At 38.1% G+C, this 19,871-nt stretch overlaps 11 protein-coding genes across 13 annotated transcripts; all 11 read left to right on the top strand.

Annotated features, from left to right (window-relative positions):
* Positions 1 to 574: 574 nt before the first annotated feature.
* On the top strand, positions 575 to 2,230 carry LSM04_000674 (uncharacterized protein; the record flags this gene model as incomplete). Its single annotated transcript, XM_067337922.1, has 1 exon — positions 575 to 2,230. One exon carries the CDS (start codon positions 575 to 577, stop codon positions 2,228 to 2,230), a length of 1,656 nt encoding a protein of 551 aa, XP_067190614.1.
* Positions 2,231 to 2,619: 389 nt separating this feature from the next.
* LSM04_008441 (NADP-dependent oxidoreductase domain) lies at positions 2,620 to 3,573 on the top strand (the record flags this gene model as incomplete). Its single annotated transcript, XM_067337923.1, has 1 exon — positions 2,620 to 3,573. One exon carries the CDS (start codon positions 2,620 to 2,622, stop codon positions 3,571 to 3,573), a length of 954 nt encoding a protein of 317 aa, XP_067190875.1.
* A 316-nt stretch (positions 3,574 to 3,889) lies between these two features.
* LSM04_008575 (uncharacterized protein) lies at positions 3,890 to 4,222 on the top strand (the record flags this gene model as incomplete). The annotated part of the gene is made up of 1 exon (XM_067337924.1): positions 3,890 to 4,222. One exon carries the CDS (start codon positions 3,890 to 3,892, stop codon positions 4,220 to 4,222), a length of 333 nt encoding a protein of 110 aa, XP_067190882.1.
* Positions 4,223 to 4,648: 426 nt separating this feature from the next.
* LSM04_001318 (uncharacterized protein) lies at positions 4,649 to 6,793 on the top strand (the record flags this gene model as incomplete). Of its 3 annotated transcripts, XM_067337925.1 has the most annotated exons (2): positions 4,649 to 5,533; positions 5,628 to 5,630. In XM_067337925.1, the coding sequence occupies 2 exons, from the start codon at positions 4,649 to 4,651 to the stop codon at positions 5,628 to 5,630; spliced, it is 888 nt and encodes a 295-aa protein (XP_067190633.1). The 3 variants fall into 3 exon arrangements, with proteins under 3 accessions (XP_067190633.1, XP_067190634.1, XP_067190635.1); XM_067337926.1 differs by having other exon boundaries at positions 4,649 to 6,793; XM_067337927.1 differs by lacking the exons at positions 4,649 to 5,533; positions 5,628 to 5,630 and adding an exon at positions 6,203 to 6,793.
* A 592-nt stretch (positions 6,794 to 7,385) lies between these two features.
* On the top strand, positions 7,386 to 8,288 carry LSM04_001370 (protein of unknown function DUF523; the record flags this gene model as incomplete). Its single annotated transcript, XM_067337928.1, has 1 exon — positions 7,386 to 8,288. The coding sequence occupies one exon, from the start codon at positions 7,386 to 7,388 to the stop codon at positions 8,286 to 8,288; it is 903 nt and encodes a 300-aa protein (XP_067190638.1).
* A 430-nt stretch (positions 8,289 to 8,718) lies between these two features.
* Positions 8,719 to 8,970, top strand: LSM04_002590 (uncharacterized protein; the record flags this gene model as incomplete). The annotated part of the gene is made up of 1 exon (XM_067337929.1): positions 8,719 to 8,970. The coding sequence occupies one exon, from the start codon at positions 8,719 to 8,721 to the stop codon at positions 8,968 to 8,970; it is 252 nt and encodes an 83-aa protein (XP_067190683.1).
* Positions 8,971 to 9,586: 616 nt separating this feature from the next.
* Positions 9,587 to 11,050, top strand: LSM04_008924 (Signal recognition particle; the record flags this gene model as incomplete). Its single annotated transcript, XM_067337930.1, has 1 exon — positions 9,587 to 11,050. One exon carries the CDS (start codon positions 9,587 to 9,589, stop codon positions 11,048 to 11,050), a length of 1,464 nt encoding a protein of 487 aa, XP_067190898.1.
* An 814-nt stretch (positions 11,051 to 11,864) lies between these two features.
* Positions 11,865 to 13,706, top strand: LSM04_002908 (uncharacterized protein; the record flags this gene model as incomplete). Its single annotated transcript, XM_067337932.1, has 1 exon — positions 11,865 to 13,706. One exon carries the CDS (start codon positions 11,865 to 11,867, stop codon positions 13,704 to 13,706), a length of 1,842 nt encoding a protein of 613 aa, XP_067190699.1.
* Positions 13,707 to 14,539: 833 nt separating this feature from the next.
* LSM04_007208 (uncharacterized protein) lies at positions 14,540 to 15,598 on the top strand (the record flags this gene model as incomplete). Its single annotated transcript, XM_067337933.1, has 1 exon — positions 14,540 to 15,598. One exon carries the CDS (start codon positions 14,540 to 14,542, stop codon positions 15,596 to 15,598), a length of 1,059 nt encoding a protein of 352 aa, XP_067190839.1.
* A 563-nt stretch (positions 15,599 to 16,161) lies between these two features.
* Positions 16,162 to 16,758, top strand: LSM04_002874 (RNA recognition motif domain; the record flags this gene model as incomplete). Its single annotated transcript, XM_067337934.1, has 1 exon — positions 16,162 to 16,758. The coding sequence occupies one exon, from the start codon at positions 16,162 to 16,164 to the stop codon at positions 16,756 to 16,758; it is 597 nt and encodes a 198-aa protein (XP_067190697.1).
* An 817-nt stretch (positions 16,759 to 17,575) lies between these two features.
* LSM04_002118 (SNF2-related) lies at positions 17,576 to 19,846 on the top strand (the record flags this gene model as incomplete). The annotated part of the gene is made up of 1 exon (XM_067337935.1): positions 17,576 to 19,846. One exon carries the CDS (start codon positions 17,576 to 17,578, stop codon positions 19,844 to 19,846), a length of 2,271 nt encoding a protein of 756 aa, XP_067190670.1.
* Positions 19,847 to 19,871: the final 25 nt, after the last annotated feature.

Raw genomic sequence — 19,871 nt, forward strand, 5'->3', positions numbered from 1 at the left:
TCCATGGAGAAAAAGAAATAATAACAAGAGTTACTATTTCTCTTTAAGCTTGAAGCCCACACCTGTGTGCCGAGAGAGAGTTTGACCAAGACGAAAATATGATTGAGACTACTACTTGTGTTTTCGTTTACCGGTAGTCTTTATATATATATATATGTGTGTGTGTAATTTTCTTTCCGTTGTTTATTGACTAAATACGTTACAGTTATTGTTGCTGTTTTTGTCTTTTGATATGTCGTGTTATACATGTTATTTATTTGATTTTCTCCTTTTCTTTTTTCTGTGTTACAAAGCACAAAAAAAGGGTTTAGGAAGGTTATAGATACTCATATATAAGAGGTGGAAGAGCCCTATCACATCCTATTTTTTTCTTCTTAATAGTTGAGGAACCTTCTTATTCTTTTTTGTTTATTATTATTATTATTATTATTATTATTATTATTATTATTATTCTTATATCTATTACTTTTCTCGTATCAGATTTGTTTTCTCTAACGATATTTTCCGTAATCTTATACCTATCTATCTATATATATATATATATATATATATATATATATATATATGTAAAGTGATGGGTACAGATCAGGTAGAGGGACCAGTGGAATCACCCGTTAACACTACAAGTAGTGATGTGGCACGTGGTGTTCCCATCCCTTCTTATCGGTTGCAGTGCCGCCGACTGAAATGTTGTCCACACAATTTGTGTTGCAGAGAAGGTACGAATAATACTAATGATGTCAATACACTTGCCTTTGCAATAACAGGTGGTAGTAGCAGTAGTCATAGTGGTGAGCAAGAAGGAGAAGAGGCAACACTATTAAGGGAGAATTCACATTTATGTCCTGCTGCACGTTATGGTCATTCTCTAACAGAAATACAACCCGATGTACTTTTTCTCTTTGGAGGTGTATCAAAGAACAGAGAGTGTTTGAATGATGCGTGGATACTACAACTACGTGATGCCGAAGTTGTTTCAACACAGATGCGAGTTTCTGGTGATATACCGTGTGGGAGATTTGGTCATTCGGCTCATTGTTGTTTAAATGGCAAAAATGTTATTATTTTTGGAGGTTCTAATAATACAGATTTGTATAATGAAATGTATGTTATATCTGTATTTCACTTGCTAAATGATCAACGTGCCGTATTTCGCCGTATTAGCTTTTCTCATCTAGGATCATTACCTCATCGTCTCACATCCATGACCTATTCAAATTTAACTGTTAATAATAGCGATAACAGCGATTCTTCACCTAATACTCATACAACTAGAAACTTATTTTCATCATATTCTTCTTCTTCTTCTTTATGGCCAAATGCACGTCGATCTCACACATTAACTCCTATACCTGATGGAAAGGCAATTTTATTTGGTGGACATGCCGTTACTTCTGTAAATGATGTTTGGTTGTTAGATGAAACAACATTTGCATGGAGGCGTATACAAACAAGTGGTGTAAACTCAGATGATCCTCTGGCTGAAATACCAGCCCCACGTTATTGTCATTCCGCCGTTGTATATCCATCCCCAACAACAACAGAAATGGAAGTAAGTAAAGAAACAACAAGAATGGAAAGATGTTTGTATGTATTTGGTGGAGTTCTCTTTTCCCGTGTGGGGGATAATGTGCTGTGGGAACTCAATCTCACCACATTTGTGTGGAGAGCCGTAAATGTTTGGGGAAATTTTAAACCACCTGCACGATTTGGACACACCGCATGTATTTTATCACAGTGTATGATTATATTTGGAGGAACGGATAAGTTTCCATGCGGTCGTACTCTTGATGATTCTTATATTTTCAAATTTACTTCTTTACAATGGCAGCCTTTTGGCTACGTCCTTTCTCAAAGATTGACTAAAAGTCTTTGTTTAGCTATGGATGGTTCTTTACATATATCATCCGAGGATAAAGGTGCCCTACAACGACGTCGTTCTATAATTAATCAAGTTCACACAGCACTTTCATATAATAATAATAATAATAATCATCATCATCATCATCATCATCATGAGTCACTGCAGGAGGATTCATTAAATAGTTGTATTCCAGCCGGTCGTCGTTCACATGCAGCTGTACAATCCTCTCGTGGTAAAATTATTATATTTGGTGGATGGGATAGTACACGCGTGGATGATGATTGTTTTCAGTTAATGCTTGCACCTTCTACATTGCGTGAGTGTTCGTATGATTTTCTAGTTAGTGCACGTCGTTTTAATTGTTAGTCATTCAATACCTAGGAAAATATAGCTTCTGTGGCAGTGATACATATATATATTCTTTTTTCTTCTCAGTGAGACATACTTCTGTAAGGGGTAGGAGCAAGAAAAGGAAAAAAAAACGAAAATGGTGGTGGCATCATTTTTTTTCTTCCCTCTGAAGTGGTTTCTCTTTGCGTTTTGAGTCAACTCTTTTGTAGTTGATCTTTGTTTATTTTGTTTTTGTTTATTTTTACTTCCTACATATTGCCCTACAAGTGAAAGGAAAAGGGGAAAAAAAAAGAAAATGATAAAGAGTTGGGAGAGTGATCTATTCTTCTTTATTATTTCCCCCCACCCCCTCTTCCCTTTCTCCCTCTCTCTCTCTTTCTCTCTTACTATTGGTGAGTAATCCCATGTCGACTGTGTGTGAAGATGATCTCCCGTGGCTTGTGGCCGCTGATGGCATGCGAATACCGCCGTTCGGCATCGGCACACATCAACTCCGCGGCGATGACTGCACCGCCGCTGTGGCGATGGCGCTGCGGGCGGGAGTGCGGCTGATTGACACGGCGGCGGCGTATCGCAACGAGGCGCTCGTGGCGAGGGGCATTAAGGCCGCCGGTGTCCGCCGCGAGTCGTTCGTAGTTGTTGTGAAGATCGCCCCAAAGGCGATGGGCCCAACAGCCGCCCACGTCGCCGCCGGTGTGCGGCAAAGTATACGGACGTTGGATGTGAATTACGCCGACGTCGTCCTGCTGCACTGGCCGGGGTGCGGCGGGGCGGCTGTGGGGGATTCCGCCGCCCACCGCACCGCCCGACGGCACTGTTGGGAGGCACTCGAGGAATTGCAGCGGGAGGGAATTGTGCGGCACGTCGGCGTGTCGAACTTTCTTCCACGCCACTTTGCGCATTTAGCGGCGGACAGCACGGAAGGTGCACTTTTTAATTCCACCAACACAACATGCCGGCCGGTGGTGAATCAAATTGAACTCCACCCTTTATGTGTGCAGAAGGAGGTGTGTGATTACTGTCAGGCGCGTGGGATCATTCTCCAGCAGTATTCCCCACTCGCAAAGGGGAATCCAATGCTGCTGGAGCATCCCGTTTTGTGTAGAATTGTGAGGGACGTTTTTCCCGGGTTTAGTGTGAGTGATGTGCTTATTATGTGGGGATTGTGTCAGGGATTCTGTGTGTTGGTGCGGTGTCGATCGGAGGAACATCTGAAACAGAATCTAAATGCCACACGGGCGTTCTTTACGAAGGGATCACTTAGTGATTATCAGATGGAGCAGTTACGTTCTCTGCGGGAGTCTATGGGAATAACGGAAGATCATCACTTTTTTTGGCACAGTAATAACATCGATTAAGTTTTCCGTGGAAGAGGATTTCTTGGCGTTAGTAGCAGAGAGGTATTGATACATATTTGTAAGGTGCTTGCATGTTTCTCTGTTTTTTTTTTCTCTCCGTATATATACAATTAATTAATTAATTTTTCTTTATTTCTTCATTTTTCAATACTGTTGTAGAATTTTCCAATACTTCTTTTTCTTTTTCACTATGATGTATATGATTTGTTCTTTTTTCTTTCCTGTTTTGCTTCTTCTTCCTTGTATTGCTGTTGCTTCTATTTCTAAAGAAGGTAGCATCCTAAATAGATATAAATATATATTTATATTTATATATATGTCAGTCGTTCGTCAGTTTCTGGTTTCTGCTGCGACGCAATCTTCTTCATCACTGTTATTCCTGCAGCATTTTCTGCACTCCCGATGGTATCATCATACACTCAGTGTACATTCAGAAGTAAAAAAGAAAGAAACATTTGTAGATGATGAATTAACGAAATTAGTCTTACAGTGTGATGAAAATTCTAAAAGACCGTTTGGTGGTTCAATCTTTGGTGGGATTCTTACACTTATGGGGTTTGGGCTGTGTGGTCTCACCTTTCTGTATAATGTGGGTAAACCAGTACTGGGTGCTTACCATGAAACACTAAAGGGTAAGGAGGAAGAGTAGGAATGAATAACTTTCTTGAGTGATGAAAGGCGGTAGGAAGGAAATCGATAAATAAAAAATTATTGATATATCTCTCTATATGTGTGTTTGTGCTTGTGTTTGTTTCTTTGTTTGTTTGTTGCTGGTGTCGTTGTTTTTTTTTTGATATCTGTGTTTCTAGTTTTTGTATTTATTTATTTATTTATTTTCTGTACAATAATGATGATCCTCATGACTATAATGTAATTAGTCTTTTTTTATTTTTTGACTCTTTTCCTCTAATTTTTTTTATTTTTGACTCGTAACTCTATTAACTTATATTATTTATATTATTATAATTATTACTTTTCTCTTATTCCTCCTTAAAGAAAAAAAGAAAGAAAAAGTAATAGAAATATAAACAAATAGCCTCTATTTATCTCTATTAACTCTGTGTTCGCCAATATCATGCGAGATGATAAACGAAGTCTGTCCCCACTGCCGCATAAATTGGATTTCGTTAAATTACGACGTACAAAAGGAACAGCAAATAATACAAATCCAAATCCAAATAATATAAATACATCAACTGGGCGAAGTAATGTATCATCATCACGAAAACGAGCCCCATCTCTAAACGCAAGAAGTACATCCACACCATCTCGCTCTGCTTCAAAAACACGAGTGCATAAAAACAATATCACAGACGTTGTAAATGACGTGGCGGCTAGTATTACCTATCATCGTCACTGGTCGCAAGTTATTTTAGGTTCCACAAGTGGATTATTGTTTGCTATGAGTATTGGACTAATGTACTCTATGTATATGCTTTGCCGACCATATGGGGATAGTATTAGTTTTGGTATATTGCTATCCGTCATATTACATCCAAAGACCCGTGAACACTCCTATAACTCCCGCGCTGCAAGAGAAGATTGTGTGCGGCAAATGCGATCTGTACAACAAATGTGGTCCGAACGTTCTACATTATTCGGTGTTATTGGATCTTTGATTTCACTAAAATATTTTTTCTCCTACGCCCTATTACAAGCTGCTATATATCTCGGGCTTAATAAACTCTTGGTGCGATCGTGGTGGGCAGGAAAGCGGAATAAAGGAGTAGAGAAACAGAATACAAAGGAAGGAAAATTTTTTCTGGTAACAACGCCAAGAGGACGTATGTTGCTTCGTTTGATTGCCACATGCGTGTTATCTTTTCTTGCCCATTCTTTGATTGGTTTTTCTTTTTTTATTTTAATGCATTTGGTGTTGTTTGTCATATTTGCGTTAACTATTGTATTTATATCAGAGGATCATTTCGTTGAATTAATGTGGCGTCTGTGGCGTATTACCGTAATAACTTTTTTTGTGATGGGTCTATCACATAATTTTGCGTTGGATATTATTTCTATCAGTGGGGCGGTAAAGCGGACGACATCTGCCGTAGTGAGTGCACAGCATCAATGGACAAGTGGAGGATCATTGTGGGAAAACACCATGAAGGAAGGGGAATCTACGGTAAATATAAAGAATAATATCTCTACGAATCGTAATATTGTAACTTCTGCTAATACGACATCTTCTTATCTATCAGAGTTGCAGGAGATGATTCTATCAGAGGTGCAGCAGCGGGTGTTAAATGAACTGGCGGAATGTATGAATTATACGAATGCCACAGAGTTGGCAATAAATGTACGTCAAGCCATCACTCCTATGCTTTCCACATTTCCATCTAAAATTACTATGGGAGTTGTGTTAAACAAGAGTGTAGAATTGTATACTTCACTATTTGGTAGTAATAGGACAGGTGCATCATTGCGAAAAGTGGATTGGGTTGGTGTGGCGAAGAGTGTTTTAGAACGTTGGCGTCCTTTTTTCGTTTATGCCACCCGAGTTATATTTTTACTAAGCTCAAATGTAGTTGGATTTTTTGATTCTATGTACGCCTTTGTTTTATTTTTATTTGTCCTTCAGTACTTTTTACAACTGGAACACACCATTCTCTATTATGTGGTGGCTAAGATGTTTAAAGCACTTCATCCCGAATTTGGTGAACAACACGCACGCAATATTGAGCGTGATATTACAGTTTCTCTTTTAACGCTTCTACAATCATTTTGGCATCTCTTGTGGTTTCACTTCTTTATTACATTCTGTCTCTTTCAGAGATGGTCATTCCCGACTCCTTTTTTCAGTGGATTACTTTCCGCTTTAAATGCGGTATTTCCACTTTTACCGGCATGGGTTTCACCTGTTTCAGTTGCCTTGGTATATTCTATGTTTAGTACATTTAATGACCAGGGGTTATTGGGAGTGGTGGTGGATTTACGTGTGTGGTACTGTGCGGCAGCGTTTTTACTCTCACACATGGATGAGTGGCTTTTGTGTGTATCACGTGGATTACGTGGGAGTTCTGTGCGTGATGCTGCTGGTGTAGTGCGGGAGGAACTACCAACATTTGTGATTGGGACAGCATTGTTGCTTGGATATGTTAGTTACGGTGTGCGTGGAATTCTGTTTGGTCCTATTATTGCTATTGTAGCGAAAGTGTTCTTTGATAACTGGGGTACGGTGCCTGTGCGGGAACCCATCGCATCATCACCGTTGAACTAGGGAAAGGGAAAGGAAAAAAGGAGGGAGCATAGTCAATATAATATATATATATATATATGTATGTATGAGAAAGAGGGAGAATTTCTCTTTTTTGTTTCTAAATATTTATTTTTCTGGTACTAAAGTGTTGGTGTCATGTTTTTTTTTTGTTGTTGTTGTTGTTGTCTATTGTCTGATAATAGTGATTATAGTAATGATGATATCACAGGATTGAGAGTTAATGTGTATAGTTTCATGCCAAAGGAATGAAAGAAGAGAGTATCTGCGGATAATTTCTATCTTTCTAATTTTCATAAAGCATAAGCTTACTTTATTGTGGATAGAGAAGTAATGGTCTATTTAAAGAGGGAGGGAACAATCTGTATTTCTGTGCTCTGTTGATATTTACTGTTTTTGTTTGTTTTTTTTTTATTTTTTCTTCTTCCTTTTCCCTGTTTGTAATTATTATTATTATTATTATTATTATTATTATTATTATTATTATTATTATTATTATTATTATTATTAAACTTGCTATTTATATCATTATTTCTCTTTTTTCTCTCCTCTTCTCCTGTTTATAGCTGTTGGCCTTCTTGAGAAGAGAGAAAAGATGGCCTGCCGACCCCTCACACTCGGAGGCGTAGATGTACGACGACTACTACACAACTATCGCCGAGGCCTTCCAACTTCTCCACTATCATCATCATTATCATCTTCTTCAATACCACTATCATCATCTTCTTTGCTATCAAAAACAATAGAAATAGATAAAAACAGCAGGAATGAAGTAGAAGTAAAATTAGAAGGACGACGACGGCCGGTATTACTAGTGAGTGCCTGTCTGCTTGGGCACGCTGTCAGTTATCGTCACGGCCACACTTCCCCGCCGCCCCGCAGCCCCGCCGCGTTTATTTTAAATTGTTTGGCGAGTGAACACGCACTTCTCACGTGTATTCCCATTTGTCCTGAAATGGATATTCTCAACATGCCCACACCGCGTCCACCCATTCGACTCATACAAGAGAAAAAAGATGGAAAAGAAGAAGAGGAAGAAAAAGAAAAACAACAACAGTGTTATATATATGGTAAAGTGACAAGAGACATCATGGGGCGGGGGAATGAACTGCGGGAACGACTCACACGTCGGCATCCAATTATCGCAGACGAGTTGCTTCTGCGTAAATTAACGGGAATTGATGCGTGTCTATTTAAATCACGATCCCCAAGTTGTGGGGTTGGCGATGCACGTGTGTATAATTCACACTGCAGTGGGAGTTACACAAAGGCAGATGGTTTCTTTGTGCATGAGTGGGTGCGTCCAGCAGTCGAAACAATGCCAATAGTGACGGAACTTCAGTTATACTTTGAAGAAGAGGAAGATGAAGAGGATGTTGAAATCTCAATAAGAGGGAATGGGCAGCATAATGGCAAGAATAAGTACGGAGTATTGTCGTTTGTCAGGGATTTTATTACACGCTTTGAAAAAAGAAAAAGAGATGATGCACAGTCATGAGTTTCTTTTCTTAACCATTTCGTATGTAAGTAAGCTATGATTACTATTACTGGTTCTTAAAAACAAAATAAGCATATATATTATTTATTTATTTTACGAGTAAGTGGTGGAGTTGGCTTTATCGCTTTTTGTTTGTTTTTTAACGTGGTTTTATTTCTTTTTTTTTTCGTTTGTTTCTTTCTCTCCTCTGTATATTTGGATGTTATTCTTTATTACCTTTATTTATTGAACGAATGTTATTAAACGTTTCTTTTATTTTTTTTTATTACTATTGTTATTATTAGTATCTTTCTCTGCTTCTTAGAGGCCATAATAACACTAATAATAATAATAATAATAATAATAATAATAATAATAATAATAACCCTCAAGGAAGGTGGGGTATAAATAGCATTAGTTTAATCATTCATTTCACATTGATTTATAAGCAATGACCCACATCACACCTGCGTGGAATGAGGAGTTTGAAGTACTAAAACAAATGCAGGAGGATCGAATGAACTTTACGAACAGTATGACGTGTCAAGAACGTTGTGTTTCACAATATTGGTTTAATAACTTTTACGGTCCAGAGTATAAGTGTATGCGAAACTGTCTAGAAAAGTTAAATCAAGTGGGTATCATTACAAATATCAATTTCACAAAGTATGAACAGGAGAAGAAAACACAGAAGCATAAATAAGAGAGTAGTACACACACACACACCATTTTTTTTTTTTTTTTGAATGCAGGAGGATAATTCGGAGTTTAAGAGAACCATATATATATATATATATATATATATATATATATATATATATAGGATACGATGTCGACAAAGAGACGAATAGTGTTTTAATCAAAAAAAAATTGAAATACGAAAGTAAACAACTTTGAAGGTTACATCTTTTAGAAATAAGAGAAAAGAATTAAAGATATAAGAGCATTACAATTGTTTCTGTGTAGTATATACTTTTCTTTGTTATTTCTTATTTCTTTGTTTTTCTCTTTTCTTTTTCTGATATATATATATATATATATATATATATACATGTGTATTTTTGTTTTATGAATGGACGCAGCACGGCGAGTGAAGGAAAAATAGCCGTCTCATAATTATCACAAGAAACGACCCCACCCCCCAAAAAAAAATAAATAAAGAGAGTGAAAAAAAAAATACCGAGAGAAGAAAAGGACATTAGCAAGTGATACAGTGAAGTGTGAGTAGCATAGGGGCCACTATTAAAAACAAAGGAACAAATCAATATTAATAAAAAAAGGAAGAATATCAACAACAAGAAAACATTCTCTAATTAAAGATGGTCTTGGCAGAACTCGGTCAAAAGATCGGGGCGGCGATCTCAAAGATGTCGTCCAAGTCGCTTCTTGGTGAAGAAGATGTGAAGGAATTATTAAATGATGTTGCCCGGGCTTTACTGCAGGCAGATGTGAACGTAAAAATGGTAAAAGAACTACAGCAAACTATTCGTGCGGAAGTTGCCATCACATCAGAAGCTGCCGGGTTAAACAAACGCAAAATGTTGCAAACTGCCGTATTTAATGGTATTAAGAAGATTCTTGATCCCGGTGTAAAACCTTTTGTACCGGTAAAAGGAAAGACAAATATTGTGATGTTTGTTGGTCTTCAGGGATCTGGAAAGACAACTTCGTGTACAAAGTATGCGGCGTACTTTCAACGTAAAGGATTTAAAACGGCACTCGTTTGTGCTGATACGTTTCGTGCTGGTGCCTATGATCAACTACGACAAAATGCAACAAAAGCTAAAATTCGTTTTTATGGTTCTCTTACAGAAGCCGATCCTGTTATTATTGCGAAGGAGGGTGTAACAGAACTTTTAAAGGAAAAGTATGATCTCATTATTGTTGACACCAGTGGTCGTCATAAACAGGAGTCTGCCCTTTTTGATGAAATGAAACAAGTACAAGAGACGATAAAACCAAATGATGTGGTATTTGTTATGAGTGCCACCGATGGACAGGGAATTCAAGAACAAGCGCGTCAGTTTAAAGAGAAAGTACCTGTTGGTTCTGTTATTGTGACAAAGTTGGATGGACAAGCTAAGGGAGGTGGGGCACTGGCTGCTGTTGCCATGACAAAAAGTCCAATTGTATTTATTGGCACTGGTGAACACTTTGATGACTTTGAGTTATTTCAACCTGAAAGTTTTGTTAGTCGTATGCTTGGCATGGGTGACATGCGGGCGTTAATGGACACCATGAAGGATGCCAATATAAATGCCGATAGTGAACTCTACAAACGCTTCCAAGATGGACAATTCACAATGCGGGACATGTATGAACACTTACAGAATGTACTAAAGATGGGATCGGTCAGTAAAATTATGGATATGATTCCCGGCATGTCGGCACTTGGCGGGGCCGCTGGCGAACTCGGCGACGTCACACTGAAAGCCTTTATTCACATCATGGACAGCATGACCGCCGCGGAGTTGGATGACGGCCGCGTGAAGAAGATGATGACGCCCGCCCGCGTCCACCGCATCGCCCGCGGCAGCGGCCACTCCATCCTGGAGGTGCACCATCTAATTAACAGTTACGCCAAATTCGAGGAGGTGGTGAAGCGCATGGGGAAGGTCAACTTTAAGGCCATGACGCAGGACCCTGGTAGTATGCTGTCGGGGCGAATGGGACAGCAGCAGATGACGCAGCTGGCAAAGGCACTTAATCCAAATATGCTGCGGCAGCTTGGTGGACTGGGTGGTCTGCAGGGGATGATGAAACAGTTGCAGGGTATGAAATGAGTACACTGTGTATACATTTAAAGAGTAGAAAAAGACAAAAAGTAAGGACGAGAAGAAAACCACTGAAGATGTGATGATGATGCAACAAAGAAAAGGAAAAAAAAAAGAAAGGCATTTCTTATTTTTTTTTTTTTTTGATTTCTCCGCATGAACTACATGAGCTATATATATATATATATATATATATATATATATAAGAGAGAGAGAGAGAGAGAGAGAGAGAGAGAGAAAAGGAGTGTTACTTCACTATCACGACGAAGGATTTTATCCTGTATTTGCTTCTAATCATTGCAGAAGATATTTACATATATATATTACCTTCGTATAATTTGCCTATGGACTTCTAAAGCCTTGGTACGAGGAGGTGTTATGATGTTGCCCTTTTTGTTCTTATTGCTGTTGTATTTGTTTCGTTCTTTTGTTGCTGTTGTTGTTTTTCGTGTGTGTGTGTGTGTGTGTGTGTGTGTGTGTGTGTGTGTGTGTGTGTGTATGTGTGTGCATTTCTCTGTAACGAAGAATGAAAGAACGAAAGCGCAAAAAAAAAAAATTCATATACACAAATCGTATCTATTCATGTCGATCACCATTATCCCTGTATTCCCTGGAGAACTAAGCTTTTTCTGTTTACCGGGCTCTGTTTTTTCCCTATTCCATCAGTTTTTTACTTCATTCATTCTTTTTTTCTTTCTTTTTTTTTCTTTCCTTTCTGTTTATTCTGTAAGCCTCTCATCATCTTTATCTACCTTTATTCCTATTAATCAGTCATATTTTTAGATTTAGAATTGCAATCTTTGCACACATCTGAGAAATACTTATGACGCACCCACCACAAAACGTGGTACGGAATTCTATTAATGAAACTTCTGTACAACGTCCGATGCCTTTTGCCGATATCACAAATGCCGTTTCCACCACTGTAAACACACGAGAGAAACCCACAGAACCCCGCAGTTTTATTAATATTCGTTCCCAGCCGCGTGTGATGATGTCGGTTAGCATTACCCCACCTCCAGCAATAACCGTACTATCAGAAAACAGTTCTCATACACCGGAGAAAAATGGTCAAACTTCAGCATATAATGAGGATAAGGAAATGGGAGATGTGGGTAATTCTTTAAATGCTGATGAACAAATAATTACACCGGAAAAGAAATTACGCCCTCGGAAATTTTTGCAAAATTTTCTTTTTCTTAAAAGTCTACACGCTCTACCGTCTACTCCTGAGCAAAAGAAGAAACATCAAACATCAGCTCCATTCCGACGGCCAGTGGAAGATAAAACGGTTGCAGAATCTTCTTTACTTAGCAGAAAGGGTACAGAAGGGAAAAATTTAGAATGTACGCACTCAGGATGCTATGAGGTGTCAAATACATGTGGTCTTGTAACGGTTGAGATTCTACCAAGTAAAAAAAAGAATAATCCGGATACAGGCAAAGATTTAAACGAGAATATAAATATAGGCAGGAACGGAAGAATGATGTATCCAGAAAAAAAAATGGACGTTACAAGTTTAACTAGTGGTTCAGCAAGACCTAGTAAAGGTATACAACCTTCTACGCCAAAAATTGTATCACAGGATGTGGAACTTCCTCGTTCGACAGAAGCAGAACGCGCTGATGATGTTGCAGATAACATTATTGAACCCAATAAGGAAAAGGGAGATGAAAAAAAAGACATTTTTAAATCCTCTGCATCGGAAGAATCTGGTAATCAAACAGATACTGTGGATATCAGTGGCATATCTGCAATTAATGAAGAAGATGTCATTCTACAATTGGGTGATTACGAACCATGTCCTCCTTTTTCTACACCTTTGGACGGTGCTCTTGCAGTTGCTAATGCAAGACGAGGAGGAATAGAGTTTAAAAAAGGTGATATTGAAGTTTCTAAAGAATATGAACTGATGGATTTTCACAAGATATTTCTAGAGGTCCACTTACGCAAAATGGAAGAAATACGGTCATCTAGTCGAGAAGGTATTTCAGACTCTATGGTGTCTCTGGAAGAAGTTCATTCTCAATCTTTAAATAGTTGTATTTTAGACCTTGACCATTTTCTTTTAAATTACTATGATGAAGAAATTAATGCATATAAAGCGAGGTTATTGGATACTGCATTTGATCTACTATATACACAAATGGTAGCCATTCCAATGACGCAGTCATTGGAATTTTATGGACGTCGTATTCTCTGTATGCAGCGAGATATGTGTATTCGGGGTATGATTGAACTCTTTGTCGTGACAATTCCAAAAGTATATGCAAAAAGACAACGTGGAAAAAAACCTTCTTATTGTATTCGGGGCGAAAAGGGAATATCGTTGCTGCGAAATAAAGAAGTTCCCCCACGTCCTCGTACAGGTCGCAGTTACTCTGCCTCTGTTAACGGAAAATCCAATGGTGCTACCAGTATTAAGCATATCCACAATAACGGCGGAGGTAGAGGCAGAGAAAAACCACTTGGGCAATGTCTCACTAGTGTAAGAGGAGAGTCTGGAAATGTTGCTGGTACTTCTGGAACACGAAATTCCTTAAATAACCAAAATAATCGTGATAGGCTTTCTGCTTATATGGTGGTACGGCCTGTCTCCCGTAAACGTACACCAAGGCGTTCACCAAGGGATGAAGATTTGCTTGATATTGTGGGTCTCCGGTAACGATAGATGCAATTAGAAATTGAGAAAAAGAAGTATAGATAGGTCTCTAGATAGATATGAAGGTAGGAAGGGGTATTAAAGAAAGAAGGAGCTTAAGAAAAAAAAACGAGAGGAAATATGTTTTTTCCTATTATCTTGTTTGTTTGTTTTTCACAAAATCTCCTCGTCACATTTTCTGTAGTACTTTGTAAAGTTGATAAGAACAACAACGACAATGAAAAAAAAATTATAGGGAAATATATTTTTTTCTTCCTTTTTACTTTGGGTTAAAATGTTACTTGATTGATTTTTTTTTGTTTTCCTTTAAGGAAGATATGACCGTATGTCGGTGTTTTTTTCTCTCTTTTTTCGTTTAGATTGTCTTCGTGATCCGTTTTTTTTATTCCTTTTTTTTTTTCCTTTTCTCACTGTCTGTACATGATAGCATTATGCAGAATGTACAGAACAAGTCGGTGTAGAACAAGAGGAACCAATAAACAGAACAAAAGGGGGGAGGCATGTGGTAGTATATTTATTTAGAAATATATATATATATATATATATATATATATATGCCGTTACCATTATTCTGTGGACGCAATGCATAATTTGTTGAAAATAGCCAACTTTATTCCCCCTCAGCATTGTTAAACTTTCCAACAAGAAAAAAAGACAAGGGTCATCAAAATATTATTGATGAACATTAACTATACTCTATTCAGTTTTTTTTTTGTTTTTGCCTTCTTTTATTTACTCTTTGCCTTTATTTTTCTTTGTTCTCCATTTTTTTTTTTTTTTTTTTGAGTGGGGTAAATTTAGTTTTTCTTCCTGTGGGTGTAGGTGTTGGCAGGGAAATGTCAAAATGTGACCGTGTTGTCATCTTTTTAGACATTGATGGTGTACTTCTTCCGGTACCTCGTTTTACTTTTGGTGGAGGTGACTTGTCGGAACAGAGTGTACGCTTATTGCAACAAATCGTTGACGGTTGTGGTGGAGCCAATAAGGTGACAATCATTCTCTCTTCTACATGGAGAAATTTTCCTGAACAAGTTAAACGTTTAAATAGATTCTTTGAAAAAGTAGTTGGAGATCATTTACCGCCAGTAACTGGTGGTACACCTAACGGAACTCCCAAAGTGACTCAAGTTACCTACTATGCTGATGATTTATCAGAGCAGCGGCTTGTACGTGATCGTGTGGATGAAATAAAACGATGGATTAATACACATATTCATGACTACCCTGAAGCTATTGGTGGACGGTGGTTTTCAATTGATGACATGCAACTTGACGTTGACGAACGTATGCATGGTCATTTTTTAAAAACGGAGACAGAGATTGGTCTTACAGACGAGACAGTGGCTCGTGCACTTGATATTATTAAATCGTTTCCAACTCCAGAGATAGCTGCGCAGAAGGCAGCAGCAGCCGCAATAGATCCTGTATTAAAAGATGAGGAAATAGATATTCTAGAAACACGCTGTAGTACGTTAAAAAAGAGAGTAGAAGAGCTAGAGGAAGACTTACACCATGCCCGTGCTGAGATTCATGAACTTCAAGTTCAACGACGTGAGTGGGAGCGAGAACAAAAAGAGATGGGGCGACGTTTTGAGGATGTCAGTTATCGACTCGCTCAGTATGACTTTGCCAAAAAGAATGAAACCCTCCGTCTCGCACTGGAAGCCCTCACCACCACCACCACTCGGCCCCCATCAACAGCAACAACAACAACAGGAGTAAAAGAAACCGGAAATGACCGTCGTGTGTTAGAACAACATATTAGAACACTTGTAAACCTTCTACGCCGGCGACGGGAGTTGGAGAAGGCACTGCGTAAGAAGCGAGGAAAAGCGAAGGAAAATATTACCGCTGACAGCAACACAACCAGTACTTCCAGGACCGCAGAGGCGTAGAGAGAAGTAAAAAATAAAAATGGATGTTTTATTATATTTTTCTCCATTTTCTTTCATCCCTACTCACGGCGTGGTCACCATACCCAAGTGGTTACGGGGACTGACTAGAAATCAGTTGCGATCTCGCGCGCAGGTTCGAATCCTGCTGGTGACGGTTTTTTCTTCACTGTTTTGTTTCTCCCTCGATTATTCCATGAGAGAGAAAAACCAAAAAAAAAAAGAAGAAAACCAACTCCCTTCCTTCCCTGATTCTCTAACAAAGGAAAACAAAACAAAGAAAAGGAAAAATAGGATCAGGATATTGTAATTGGCCCTGAGATTAACCCTTTTTTTTGTTTCTAATGTGTTTTTCATTTAATTTTTAATATAATGTATTTTTATATTTCTTTGTATTTTTTTTTTTTTTTTTGTGGGTGGGGGTAATACTATAATTAAAAAAAAAGAAGAATTTAACTGTTTAAATTGTTTAAATAGTGTACCTTCTTGACAGAAAATAGTAAGGGAATACAAATAATTTAGAAAAAGGAACAATAATTCTGGTGTCATACATTGACTTAGGCTTTATGTCTACAACTAATTTCGTCAAATTATATGGTATATCTACAGATGCCACTGCTAGAGATGTGGAGGAATTTATGATGTACTGTGGTACAGTTCGTTCGGTTGTAATAAGTGCAGATCCAATGAGTGAAACAGGTCAAAGTGCTATAGTTGAATTTGAAGATAGTAATGGTGTTGAATTGGCTCAACTTCTCTCAGGAGCAGTGTTTCATCATCACGAAGTTCATATTCGTCCTTTTAATGATAAAAAAAAGAATATAGAATTAAAAATAGAAACGGGGCGAGAAAGAGTTCCTACTGCAGTTACAGATCCCAATATCTCTGAAAATCATAGACCACTAAGTCTTTTGCGATCTGCAATGGAGGCAGTTGAAAAACTTCAAGAACGCAAAATTTTGTCAAAAGGTAGCGGACTTCTTAACCGACTTCGCCAAGAAGCCAAACAAGTTTCATATGGCATTTCTTCTGCTACTGTACAAGTAATAGATCGTGTTGGAAGCACCACTGTCGGTGTTGGTACAAAGCCAACAATGGAGCAGTGGGACTACATGTCCACACAACCACAATGGGGTAAAAGAATGGAGTGGGGTGGTAACTAAACTCTTTCATTTTTTTTTTACTTTTTAAGAGTTGTAGTATTTTTTTTTCCCCCACTTTTTTTTTTAATCTAGTGAAAATATAGTAATAATGTTTTTCCCCTTCCAATAGTGAAATTAGAAAACAAAAAAATTTCGTTTTCCCTTTGTTTCCTGGCTACCATATTTTGTTAGACGAAAGATATTTTGATGTATATAAATATAGATATATTAGTATGCAGGAAATATATACCCATATGCTGTTCATAAAGGTATTATTTAGGTACTTTTTTTTCATTGATTTTTCCTTTGTTTTGTCTGTGTTTGTATGCCTTTTTCTCTGACCCTGTACCACTATGAATTTTTTTTTTATTTCATTAGTCACAGACTATCATTTGTTATTTATTTTTCTTACTTCAACATAACTTCTTTTCTTTTTTTAAAAGAAAAACCAGGGTTCTCGAACTTAAGGAGTTGCTGTGACAATCACTTTTCTTATGGGGAATGATTCAATGTAGTTGTATTTTTATAGTGTTTTTCCTCTACCGAGTCTAAGGATATCGCATTTGAGTTTTTGTTTATATGGAGTGTGATAGTCTACATTACCTTCTTTTTTTTTTATTTTTTCCTTTTCAGATTTTCCATTCATGTAGGATGAGGTAATGGAACTGCGCCCCATCCAAGATGGAGTATCGAAACTTTTTTTTCTTTATTTCTTTCTTTTACCCCCTTTTCCTTTTTTTTTTTTTTCGTTGCGTTTTTCCCCAATATAGGTGTGCTTTCGAATACACATATACATACATACACACGAAAAAAAAAAGAAAAAATATATAAGGAGTGTATGCCTCTCTTTCGTCGTTCTGGGGGTTCCGGAGGGTTACCAGCGGGATTTCGTGTTCCGGCAACTTTGTGCACAGAAAGTTCTACGCAGAGTACCGCAGTGTCGTCTAGAACACAATCCCAGCGGCGGGAGCGTACCGTATTATATCCAGAGAGCAGAGGTATCACACAAGATGATATTATGGCGGCCCGTCTTGCTAAGAGGGCACACATTGAGTATCACCAGCCTGTAAGAGAGAGACCTGCTGCTCGTACTGAAGGTGCTAAAGAAAATGGAGATTATAATGATAATGATGATGATGGTGATAATGTTGGTGCCGCTGTAGTTAAAACTGCCTTAAGTATTAATAGTTTTCAAACAGAAGGAGCTACTATTACTAATACTACCACTACACAGGAAAGGCAAGATATATCTGAAGAAAAGACAGAAGGATTAGAGAATGAGGAACCAGCAGAAAAGAGTCAAATAGTCGGACGCTACCCTGTTAGTCCTAATGGTTGCATTTACTTTCAAGTGGAAACTGATGCGGCTACTCGACATGAGTCTACTGGTATTGTTATCATTAATATGGAGTTGCTTGGTGTAATGATGTATGATCGTGCTGGACGACAACATGGAAACCGATCAGATCCTGGATATCCTATAAAAGAAGAAGAAGCTGCGAATGCCAAAGCAGGTACTACCCTTAAAGTTGGTACAAAAACCGTACTTCTCATCACAGCATTAAAGGAAGAATCTTTCCGAAGTGGAGAATTCTTTCTTAGCGCAGAACATCAGCTTCGAAAAAAAGAAGAGAAACAAAAAGCAAAGGCTGAAGCTGAAGCTGCTTCAGGTTCACATCTCGTAAAGCCTAAAATGTCTTTTGGTAAAGGATTACTTGGTTCTATGTTTGCACAGCCAATTTTTAGGAAACGGCCACTAGATGGACAGACAGGATTCACAGTTCCTGTTGCTGGTCGTCCAAAGGTTGGAGCAGGTGGAGTAAGGGCTGAGTTGCAACCATTGCATGATCCTGATCGTGAAGGTGCAGTAACACTCTTTCGTGCTGACTATAAGCGTGACTCTAATGGACGTCCCATCGTCTCTGTTGTGGTTGATCCTATAATTGGTGACAAACTTCGGCCACATCAACGGGCAGGTGTAAAGTTTCTTTTTGATTGTATTACAGGTGAAAGGATGCCAGGTTATCATGGTGCCATTCTTGCAGATGAGATGGGTCTTGGTAAAACTATTCAAACAGTTGCGACTATTTATACTTGTATACGTCAAGGAAAACATGGGGTTCCAACAGCTCGCAAGTGTCTTGTTGTTACTCCTTCTTCTCTTGTAAAAAATTGGTGTAATGAGTTCGACAAATGGCTTGGTGTGGGTGCTGTAAAATATTTTGCTATTTCCGAATCTACACCAAAAGGAGATCGTATAATTTCACGTTTTGACGGTGATGGTGATGTCTTGGTTATTTCTTATGATCAACTACGCAAATATATTAAGCGTATTTCAACCTTGAGATCTGTTGAACTAGTAGTATGCGATGAAGGACACCGTCTAAAGAATGCTGAAGTAAAAACAACAAAAGCTGTTGATTTGCTTCCAACGAAAAATCGTATTATTCTTAGTGGTACTCCTATTCAAAATGATCTCTCAGAATTTCATGCCATGGTGGGTTTTGTTAATCCTGGAATATTAGGTAGCCGTGATGTTTTTGCACGTGTTTTTGAAGAACCTGTTATGCAAGGTCGTGACCCTGATTGTCCTGAACATCTACGAGCACTTGGTGCAGAACGGGCACACTATCTTTCTAATCTAACACAACGTTTTATTCTTCGTCGTACACAGTCAATTAATGAGTCTTATTTACCACCCAAAGTAGACATAACAGTCTTTGTAAAACTTGGTTCACTGCAGCGCATGGCATACGAAAAACTATCTTCTCTTATAGAAGACTCACATTGTACACCACTTGTGCTCATATCTGCAATGCGCAAGTTGTGCAACCATATGGACCTTTTCCACGAAGCAGTGATACACTCAAATAAGGAAGAATCAGGTGATCGTGGCATACCAAAATCAGTTCTTCCAAAAGGTTATAAAAAGGGAACACTTTCTGAAGCTGCTGGAAGCAAAATGTATTTTGTATCTCTTATGCTAGACGAGTTACGCAGCAATGGAGATCGCGATAAACTTGTAATTGTCTCTAATTTTACACAGACGTTGGATGTCATAGAAAAAAAAAAAAAAAAAAAAGGAAAAAAAAAAAAAAAGCCCCTCTAAAAATGTATAGAAAAAAAAAAAAAAA

This window comes from Trypanosoma melophagium (genome assembly GCF_022059095.1).
Source record: "Trypanosoma melophagium isolate St. Kilda chromosome Unknown ctg26segment0, whole genome shotgun sequence".
NCBI lineage: Eukaryota > Euglenozoa > Kinetoplastea > Trypanosomatida > Trypanosomatidae > Trypanosoma > Trypanosoma melophagium.